Below are 11,187 nucleotides of genomic sequence, written 5' to 3' on the forward strand. Positions count from 1 at the left end.
TTTCAATTTCTAGGGCGAAAAACTTTGACTGAGACGATGCTCTTTTGGTAGAGGGATTTGATACTATGATGGTGATGCACTTTTGATTGAAACTATGATGATGATGCACTTTATTTTTAAATTTTTTTGATGTTATTTCAATGCAAAACCACGGCTGGCAGCAGCCGCACGGCCGTTTTCAGATTTTTACATCTTTGGTTTGGACCATCTATTGGAGTTGCTCTTTTGGACCATCTGTTGGAGTTAAGCGTTTTTCGGAGCTCCAAAATGCACTTTTTGGCGGTCCAAATTTTACATCTCCGGTTTTGGACCGCCAAAATTTGGACCATCTATTGAAGATGCTCTAAGGTCACCTTATTAATGAGAAAGGGTGCCAGAACATTAGGCCGTGCACAACGAAACACCAGGTTTTGCACCTGTGCATAACATGATTTTTTGCATGTATTCCCTCAGCCAGCTAAACTCAGCCACGGATAAATAGACCAAAAACGATGTAGATAACCAAACAGGCCATAACATGCAGGAAAGCAACTAGTCCACTTTTCAACTTCCCCCTGGGCTCTTCTAATCCTTTTGATGTTTCTCTTCTGCACATACATTTTGCTAGTATTCCCGTGTTAGACACTCATAAAATGAGGCTACTGCTTATATTCTCAAAATTACCAGTATACCTTTTCGATGGAAAATTACCAGTATATTAGTATTACATAAATCAAGAACAAAACATATTTGAAATGGATTCATCTTACAAACAGAACAGAAGAAATAGCCTGGTGTGCATTTCAGCCAAGTCTTGATTCCCGACGTAAAACCTGAAAATGAGCATTTATTCAGAAAAGGTCACCTCAATCAATCTACAACATTAGTCGCAAATACTCCATTTCTTACTGCCTTTCATCTTTCATCTCTACTACAGGTGACAACAAATTTGGGCACTAGCTCATTATATCATGTTCAGCCGATTACAATCGAACGTCAATTATCTAGAACCTGCCACATATTTCTAAAGAGGATCTCTTTTCGGTTGGGGTGCTTAGCTAGTAAACACACCTTAACATACACCATGCATGCGACTCATATTTAATAAATATTCTACAACTATACAATAATAAAATACAACAAATTATATTAGCTCAGTAATTCTCATATTGTTAATCCAACTAATGTTTCATACAACCGAATCTCATTGAAATAATTGCAGCCAACTCCCACAGCAATGTGTGGGGGGTATCATCTCTAGTTACATCTATTTTAGGCACTTAGAGCATCTACAACAGGACCCCTCAAACTGCCCCCAAACGTCTGGGCGGGCAGCCCGGGCAGTGCCGGACAAGAGAGATGTCCGCAAATCCCCATATCCAGTCCATATATAGCGAGGATATGGGGATGTCCGGGCAGGGCGCCACGTAGGATTTGACCCACCACGGACCACCTTTTCTCTTTCTTTATTCTTTCTTTCTTTTCTCTCTCTTCCTCTCCATCAATCATATGCTTGTGACCGGACATATTGGGGGAAAAGTGGGGGCATGGTTGTGTGCATGGACAAATAGGGGCTAAAAGCGGACACTGACCGGACGCATCCGCAGATGTTTGAGGGGCCAAATTTTCCCATTATGGTTGTAGATGCCCTTACTGTTTAGCAGCTTGTACAAAAACAAATAATTTACCTAAATATAGTATCACTAAATCTTCTAGCAAAAGATTTTTACCGAAAGAAAGGAAATCACCCCTTCTGTCTTTCTCAGTTACACAATAGGATATATTCTTCGTTAATGTGCAGCAGAAGTTAAGTACCTCTTCAGCAAATTTAATCAAGATTGTTGTCCTGGGCCTCTGCTGGCCTTCAATTGGCACAAAATGTGCCGTAACTACCGCTGGAAAACCAGCATTGTCCAATACGCCCTGTAAGAAATTTTATGAAGGTTTATACGTTGTGTATCTAAGAAGACACGGTTGACTTAAATATTTGAGCTGGAATTCCCACCCTTACAATCCCTGCAACAAAAGCTCCACAGTTGAATGCCCCCATGTCTTTTGGCACGGAAATGAACCTGATCAAATAAAAAGGTTCCCAGGTTTCAGATTTGTATGGGAAGAAAAATATTATGAAGCTAAAGAAAAACGAATTCATCACACCGGTTAACAAGAAGCTCCTTTTCACTAATCATGTATTCATCCTCATGTTCTGTTCCTTTCTCAAGCGAGTCAGCCACCTGGAAACAGTAAGAAACCATCTACCGGGATAAGCCATCAAATAAGTCCACTCAGTCCAGCAATCAGAACAGAACGACAGGCGGACTTACTATCAACACATGATAAATGGATGCAAAAATTTCTTGTATAAAACAACTGAGGAAATTGTTTAAAATACGAGAATCATAAATCTTCTTTGGAATTCTGGACAATCGGAGTTTTAGGATCAAGGGTCGTCATGCCAGAAATGTGATGCTGAAAGCTGTGTTAAGTTTGTTAGTCAAATTTGTGGCCAGTAAGTGCAAAGAGAAGTGCTCATTAGATCACAATGCTTCAGACAAGGGAACTTTATCACCAGGTGTTAAATTAGTGCACAAATGCAACATCGACCAAATTGATACCTCAACTCTGACATTACGTAGCTATAATGGTACAAATTAATAAAATTATGTTATAATATCAGTACATACATGAATATGTGGAATAATCTATGCTAATTGACTCTGCTTTTGTACTAGCAACCAAATTGAAACATGGACAAACAGGTCATATTGTCACAATTTTGCATTGTTCAAAATGGTAATTACTCTAGCAAAGAGTTGCCATTGGATTAAAGTATTTCTCTAATTTCCAGCCTTCGGTGTGATACGTAATTCTGTATTTATTTTCAGCATATGTTATTTTATATTTAAATAGGAGAAATTATCTACACACAATAAACAGAAAATAAGGGCAGCCCGGTGCACGTAGCTCCCGTTTGTGCAGGGTCCAGAGAAGGGTCCAAGCATTTTGGGTCTTTTGTACAAAGCCTTTCCCTTTCCAGGACTCGAACCCGTGACCTCATGGTCACAAGGCAACAGCTTTACCGCTGCGCCAAGGCTTCCCTTCAGTCAGAAAAACAGAAACCAAATAAAAATAAATAGGTGTGCTTGGTCAGGCAGTGGCGAAGAACATCAAACACCCCAGAAGTCAGGCCACTAACAAACAAGCTCGGCCCACAATCTTTTGATGGGACAACCTCATTGAACGGAAAAAACGTAAGTATGTTACAAGAACACCTAAATTATGGCAATCACTCCAACTATTGCGGAACAGAGTAGGAATAACAGAAGATTGATATGTAAAATAGATTACCTTTCCGAACAGTACTTTCCATACAGTGCTGTGAATGAATGATAAAATCCCCAGCAGTCGAGTCTCTCGTCTATTCCCCTGGATTGACTATTATTATTAACATGACTATCTCGACAGGATAACAGTTTAGAGAGCACATACACAATAAGTCAATAATGAGGCTAATGATATAAATTTGGAGAACACCTGGAAACTTAATAAGAGAAATCATAGATGCTGGCATGTCAGATGTTGTGCTATAGATATTGTTGCTATGACTTCCTCTTAAGAAAAAGACATGGGAATACAAAGTTACAAACAGCAAGTTTGAAGTTATGCAAGAAAAACGAGATGACTATGCCATGCCACTCGCAACAAAGAAGCGACGAAGTTTTGACTGTTGTTCTGTTAACTTTATCATCATTTTAAGTATATGAAGCAATAGACGACCAATGAAATCATGGAATAAGAAAAGAACTACGCATCAAACCTTCTCCCTGTGACACAGCAGTTCAAGAACTCTAGCACCAACAGCATAACCAGCGTCCTCCAGCCTGCGTATAAAACATAAAATGAGAGTAAGGGATGTTACGCTAAGCATCAAAGAATATTAACGCATGAATATGGAGCGGTGTATTTTTAATGAGAAACATTGTCAAATGTCCTTGCATGATTTAGCACAATAAGACTGTGGTCTCCATTCTCCAAAGAGAGAGAGAGATGTACTGAAACATTAGAGGTACAAATAATGTTGCAGAAATTAGATCGACCACGTCATGGAAATAATAATAATTGATCAACCAAATGTTATAGTTGCATCACATCTCAACATGTGAACAAGTTGTTGTAAACCTTTTGCATTATCTGAAATTCCAGATGATACAATAACATACAGTAAGTGGCAAACACATAGCGCCTGAAATATGTGACCCGGATATCAAAGAGTAGCATGTACGGACTAAAAAAGGCTGTACCAGCTACAAGGAACCAATCAAATCAGGACAAATGAAATGCCGTAGGACAGTAAAAAGTGTTAAGAGTGGATATAATTAACAACAATACAGTTTCATCAACAATATGAACAGATGCATGAATAAGAACATAGAGGCTACCTTCGTTCCAGGTCAGCAATGTTGTCAACTTGTGTCTGGTTGTATTGAACCACCTCCGAGAACAAGAATGCGAATGCACTCAAACTGACCTATGGAATACAGAACATTTATGAAACATGTATCATAACAAAACAGGAAAATAATATATATTGGCACACGCTAAAAACTACCAACGAAAAGAATGAATGTGCCACTAAATCTCACATCCAAATCCTTTTGCACTTAGGAAGTAACACGTCTCACATTGCAATCAGGATAGTAGCTCTAGAAAATTATCCAATCGAAAGTAGCATTACAGTGCATAGTACCTTTCACTTCAATATATTTTGATGCTATTTATTTTACCCCTTCAATTAATGCAGGAGTTGTTGTTATCATTGTGTTTGGCCCTTTTCACGAAACAATTCCTTCTCGTTGCTTACAGGGCAGTAACTACAGTTTAGGTTCACTAGAATGTACTTAGAAACTAATGAGAAATCATTTGGAGTATTTTTCATACTAATGTGATGTCTGTATTATAAGAAATTTGTATGTATGATACAGCCTATATTGGGACAAATACAAGTAGACGCTGTCAAAACGTTCAGTTTAACTTCAGAAACACAACTACTACCAATGAAAAGAATGAATGGTTGAATACATTCACATTTTGCAATTAGGCTACAATAATAAATATATTTAGCTCTTTAATTTATCCAATTGAAAGTATCACTAAGCTGTCAAGTAACTTCCACTTCAATATATTTTGCTACTATGCAGAATATTAACCCATTTCCTTCCATTCTTGAAACACGATTATAGAGTAGTGGGTTTGGGCAATAGTTCCTCGGTTCCTCCACGTTTCCAATGGAAGCTATAACTACACCATGCATTCAGCTTCAACTTTCAACAAAATTCACATTGCCAACTGCATACTACTCAAATAAACAATACTCCCACAATTTACAGTCGATGAGTAAGAAAACTTCTGCTGCTCAAGCTAATTGAGCAGGATCTGAAACACTTTCCGCCCAGCTACTACCCTAACCTGTGAATCTGTCTCAGTTACCTAACCTATGCCTTACTAAGAGAGCTGCCAGAAACAAATATCTGAAGGGGTTTTGATATGGGAAGGACGTGTACCTCCTGTCTGCCACGGCTGAGGGGCTTGTCAAGAACGTTTGCATACTGCTTCGTCTTCCCAACACTGATCATCTTGCCCGCCCTCCTCTGGGTCTCTTTCCTTGGGGTTTCTTCAGAATTCTTGGAATACTGCACAAGCTGAATCCGTTTAGAAGGGGTTCCTGGCTTCTCTATTTCTTCGCTGCAACTCTAGAAGTGAGGTAGCTTTTGTCGACCACAGCACCTGAAAGGCGTAAAATCATATATAGTCACACTCTTGGTGACATATCATAACAGTGACGTGCAGTTTGTACCACTGATCAATGCTCATTAGTAGTCACATGGTGAATCAATTTATGTGTTCAGCATGCTGGAAAGGTTCTCTAGAGTAATTAATGGCATGGAGAGAATTGCATGAAACAAACAGCATCAGTAATTGAAGACAATAAATAGAAAACTGAGACGCCGTATGCATCTTCCGAATCATCTGGGAAGAGCTATGCTATACTCGGAAAGAAAAATGTTGCTTTAGAGCTTGTGGCTCCATACAAATCATCCATATTGACCGTTCCCATCAGGAACATTTCATAGAGGAATGGTTACTTCCGATTAAAAGTCAAGAAAAAGGGGATCCAACACAAAATGTTGGCGGTCCCTCAGTCGACGGATCTGTGCAGGTAGTCCGCGCGGAAACGAACCAGTGGCGGCGCTGGACTTTGCGGGAGGAGAAGCGGCCGTCGGAGGAGCAGGATCCGACGGTGTGGATCTGCCTGCACTTCAGAATCCAGGCTCTCTCGTCGCTGGGAAATTCACCGCCCGTCGCCGGGAACAGCCTCCGTGCGCAGTGGGTAGATGAGGAAGAACACAGCGGGGGCTAAATTTCGTGTTTTGACCCTTATGGCATGCAAATTCAGGATCTCACCCTGGTTGGGAAAAAATTCAGGATTTGACCCTTTTTCTTACCGTCAGGGGTTCTGGCGGTAGGGTTAGACAGCCTACCGCTAGGGTCTCTGGCGGTAGGATACTTATCCACGTCAGCTCGAGCAAACGGTTGCCGTTCCCCTCTGTCGCACCCTGCCGCCAGGTGCCTTGGCGGTAAGATGTCTAAACCTACCGCCAGAACCCCTGACGGTAGCGAAAGGGTCATATCCCGAAATTCTTTCCAACAGGGGTAAGATCCTGAATTTCTATGCGAAAAGGGTCAAAACACGAAATTTGGCCTCATTGTGTGGCCGCTGCTGTCGGCCAGACCTTCAGGTTTCTTGTCGCTCAACGAGATCAGCGGCATAGGCTCATAGGTTTGGACATGAAGCCAAACTGCCAGCACATGTAACATGGGAAACTCGTGACTTGGCAGCGATTTGTTGTATGCCTTTGTAGACCCCGAATCCTGCTTCTTCCGTATATCAAAAGAAAAACACCAAACGGCGAACAACATTGGAAGTTTGGAACCCCTAGCTTGAATTACATATGGACTATGGAGACAGCACAAAAGATACTTCGGCTCTCGGTTTCTTACAGCTTGATGCAAGGGAGTTATCTTCTACTCCCTCCGTAAACTAATATAAGAGCGTTTAGATCACTACTTTAGTGATCTAAACACTCTTATATTAGTTTACAGAGGGAGTACAAATTTAACTTTTGTATTGTACAAAAATATAAAAAACGATGAGTAGCTGTTGTTCCAAAGATACAGGCCACTATAAACAGAGAACAATCTCGGGATACTTTACAGAGCACAACCAAAAAATGTCCACTTTGTACGTGGGGGGTGGAGGACAGGACAAATGCACACAAGGCCAACACAAGAGACTTGCCAACCAAAAAAAATGGATCCGCTGTATTGTACTTTCCTCGAACAATCCGAGCCTTTGTATCGACAGATGAGCCCGCAAGAGACAGATCCTCGTAATACCACAAATGAATATCAGAATTTGGGGGGCGACCGCGCTCCTGATGCTTTAAAAGGTCCAGTCGAGCCGAAAGGATCAGCTTCATCAAAAGAATCGAACCGGCCGAAATTTCTCGAGCTGTTGCCACGCCCGTGGGGTGTGGCTGCCAACCCCTCCCGCCAGCGCCCTTGGCGGTAGGGTGCGAGCAGTTATTTCGTTCGAGATCCCGCGCCCTTGCCCATCTCCCCACCCCTCCCCCTCCCCCCGTTGACAGTTTCTTTCTCCCCACTCGCCCCTCTCTCCATCTCTCATCTCCTCCACTCTCCCTCTCGAATTTTCGTCGTTTTTGCGGATCAAGATGGCCCTGAAAAGAGAAACATAAGCTCCTCCGATCCCTCCAATTAGTTTTTGCAAACTTGCTTTCGATTCGACGCATTATTTGCTTGAAATCCCTCATATTTTTGAACTTAGATTGAATTTTTTTTCACCTAGGGTTGTTTTAGCTTGATTCTAGTTCTAGTTCTTAGTTCTTTAGTAACTAGTGGTATTGAATATGAACTCTAATCAAAAGTTCATATTTTAGTGTGAAGATGAACCCTAGTTCATAATTTTTTTGTTAAAAAAATTATGATGTAATGCATGTGGGAGGACTTGATTGTAGTTTTATGATGCATGTTGATATGATGATATGAAGATGTTGTTTGAGAAAAAACATTGAAGATGGACTCTATTTAAAAAAAATTGTTTAAAAAATGATGATATGATGCATGTTGGAGGATTTTATTTTGATATGATGCATGTTGATATGATTTGATCCATCATGTGTAGTATATGCGGTTGGAGGAATATGTTTAAGATGAACCCTAGTTCATGTAACCAAGAAATTTTATTTTTGTTTATGTATGCTTATGCTTATGATGCTTTTGTTTATGAAATTTTATTAAGGCGGGCACCTCTTGCGGACAACATCGGCCCACGGTACTCCATGCTTGACTACGCATTCGACAAGGGTCATCGTGCCCGTTTCATAAAGAACGAAGAGGTAAGTAATATGAAGGAAATATTGATCAAAGTTTTCGGGTTGATGAAAATAAGTTCCTAACTTTTGCCGTCCACTTTTTGACAGATGCTCCAGCCACTGTGCATGAGGGGGCACGGGGTTCATGGAAATATGGACTACGACGAGCGCTACGCGCCGTACTTCAAGAGAGCCTGACTGTTGGGTTTCGTGTTGCAGTTCAAGCGTCAGCCGCCGACGCTTATCCACGCAGCTCTGATAGCTTTGATTGACCGGTGACGGCCAGAGACCCATTCTTTCCATCTGCCATGCGGGAAGATGACGGTGACCCTCGAGGATTGGTCGATGATTACTGCCATGTCGATCGAGGGTCAAGCACTCATCGGGCGAGTGGAGAGGACCAACTGGCAGCAGAGAGTTACCACCCTCATCGACGACTGCCCCGATGCTAAGGGTAACCGTACATCCAGTGTACCGTTGACCTGGCTCTCGGAGCACCGAAAGACATGCCCCCGAAGGCGCAGACGAGGCGACTGTGGAGTGGTACGCGAGGGCCTACCTGTGGTATCTTCTCATGGAGGTCGTGTTTCCAGACAGCTCCGGGAATTCTGCCAACTGGTTGTATCTGTTCTTCCTAGCCGACTGGGATGCAGGGTACGGTTGGGGGACCGCATCTCTCACCTACCTATACCGTTCGGTAAGAGAGTATCTAATTGCCTACCTACGGAAGTATGTCCATGAAATTTTGTTATATCTAATCCTCATTTGATGTTTTGCAGCTTGACGACGCAACCCAGAGGACAGGAGACAAGTCCAATATGGGTGGCTTTGTGTGGGCCCTCTCCATTTGGATGTGGGAACGGCTGCCGGTGGGGCGTTCAGAGAAGATGCCAAGACGCCCATGGGGTGCCTATGGCGAAGACGGCGACACGACTCGACACCCTACCATAGCTTACGAGTGGGACGTTGTCAAACTCTACACGGGCCTGAACAAGACTTCATACAAGACCTACACCAACGAGTTGGACGCTTTGACGCATACGCAGGTATATGAACTCGCTCACCACCTTTCTCTTTGATTCCACTTTTGACCGAGAGTGGGAACTTACCAATGTATATGTAATAGGTAAACTGGTGGTCGTATCATGACCGAGAGTTGGACAGTGGTCTTTGGCAGTGCATCATGCCCATGATCTGTGTGTACGCCGTCGAGTGGCACTTGCCACACCGCGTGGCCATGCAGTTTGTGATGTATCAGCATACCCCACCGGGCTAGCCCACCGATACCAGCGGCCATGCGCTCCACATGTGAGTGCGCTTGTTCTTCGTGCCCATGATTTCATTGCGTGGCGACTTTATTATGATGTTTCTTATGGCCTATGCCTTGCAGGATGAGCAGGCAGAAGAATCAGTCGATCACAGACTAGGGAGAGGAGCATAAAACTCATGTGACGGAGTGGAACCAACAGAGGTACTGTAAAGATGTGGAGAGGAAAGTGACTGACTGGGATGCTTACCTGGGCTGACACATGAGGTGGTACGATGATGGCCAGAAGCACCGTCTTCGTCTCGGGCCTCGGTGGACGGCGGAAGACATCGCGGAGCTGGAGAGGGATGACCCCGAGGAAGAGGCCTACCAGACCGGCATCAGAGACATGCATAGTGGATTTAGGGAGTTTGCACCCCTCATCAACAGAGTGGTATGTTTGAACTGACAGTTGTATTTAAATTATTTTATTGGTCATCGTGACTGACTTATGCCATTACAGTCCGGTGAGCTGAACAGATGCATCTTTGAAGCCTCAGATGCACTAGGTGCTACCCCCGGGAGCGTACAATCTAATAACAACATGAGGGGGGCGATGAAGGTACAACTTCAGCCTCCTCGAAACAGATGCATATTTGTTCACTTGCAATCGTAAATTTGATACTTATTATGCCCTTGTTTCATTGTGAGTGCAGAAGTTCGTGAAGCGCTGTGGCAAGTTGGTAGGGCTGCTTAGGTGTGCTGGAGCTGGGTCGGTTGAAGCTTATCAACCTGTAGCCACACATGGTCACATCGGCTCATCGAGCCATGTTCCCTCATCGTCTAGGTTGGCTGAGGAGGAGGAGGAGGCCACACATGAAGAAGGGGAGGAGGAGGATGAGGATGATGAGAGCAATGGGGAGGAGGAGTACGATGATGATTATGGACCTCCACCAACTCAATCATCTCAACCATCTCAGCTACCGAAGAGGAATCCAAAGAAGAAGGATTTGCTGAGTCCGGACCCTTTCTAGAGACCGGTTCCTCGACGGCCCAAGAACAGGACTAAAGAGACTCATTCAAAGAGTAATGAGGACCGTACCTCCAAGAGGGGAAGGAGCAAGTAATTCTGCTCTTGGATAGTTGGCTCTTGTAGTTGGAACTCCGTTTGTAGAACGGTGTGTTTGCTACTTGTGTGTTGGAACTCCGTTTGTGGAACTTCGTTTGTAGCTTATTCGTGGAACGGTGTGTTTGCTACTTGTGTGTCTATGTGGAACTCTGTTTACTAATTAGTTGAACTCCATTTGCTATTTGTGGAACTATGTGTCTATGTACTTCAAGTTTTGTTAATGTGTATGTGATGCCCAAGTTTAATTGTTTAAGATCTGTGATATTGATTTTGAAAAGAAGCAACAAATTAAACCTGAAACCATAAAACACAGGACCCTACCGCCACGTACCCTGGTGGTAGGGTCACACAGCCTACCACCCCCCCCCCCGCGGGCAGGGGAG

General features: G+C 43.1%; 1 protein-coding gene across 2 annotated transcripts; it reads right to left on the reverse strand.

The window, feature by feature from the left end:
- Positions 1-617: 617 nt before the first annotated feature.
- Positions 618-6,428, reverse strand: LOC125527781 (trafficking protein particle complex subunit 5-like). 2 transcript variants are annotated; one of them, XM_048692296.1, is made up of 9 exons: positions 6,218-6,428; positions 5,541-5,763; positions 4,419-4,502; positions 3,797-3,860; positions 3,328-3,405; positions 2,137-2,213; positions 1,985-2,051; positions 1,795-1,902; positions 618-812 (listed from the first exon to the last, which is right to left on the reverse strand). In XM_048692296.1, the coding sequence occupies exons 2-9, from the start codon at positions 5,582-5,584 to the stop codon at positions 783-785; spliced, it is 552 nt and encodes a 183-aa protein (XP_048548253.1). In that variant the 5' UTR covers positions 5,585-5,763; positions 6,218-6,428; the 3' UTR covers positions 618-782. The 2 variants fall into 2 exon arrangements, with proteins under 2 accessions (XP_048548253.1, XP_048548252.1); XM_048692295.1 differs by having other exon boundaries at positions 4,419-4,507.
- Between the last annotated feature and the right edge of the window lie 4,759 nt (positions 6,429-11,187).

Source organism: Triticum urartu, unplaced genomic scaffold, assembly GCF_003073215.2.
Source record: "Triticum urartu cultivar G1812 unplaced genomic scaffold, Tu2.1 TuUngrouped_contig_4409, whole genome shotgun sequence".
NCBI lineage: Eukaryota > Viridiplantae > Streptophyta > Magnoliopsida > Poales > Poaceae > Triticum > Triticum urartu.

What these genes read in the sequence shown, in the direction of transcription:
- LOC125527781 (XM_048692295.1), bottom strand. Translation starts at nt 5,612, where the DNA reads ATGATCAGTGTTGGGAAGACGAAGCAGTATGCAAACGTTCTTGACAAG. An exon ending in ATTGCTGACCTGGAACGAAG is followed by an intron (nt 3,861 to 4,418) that starts GTAGCCTCTATG and finishes TTTTATACGCAG; the next exon opens with GCTGGAGGACGCTGGTTATG. An exon ending in AAGGAGCTTCTTGTTAACCG is followed by an intron (nt 2,052 to 2,136) that starts GTGTGATGAATT and finishes TTATTTGATCAG; the next exon opens with GTTCATTTCCGTGCCAAAAG.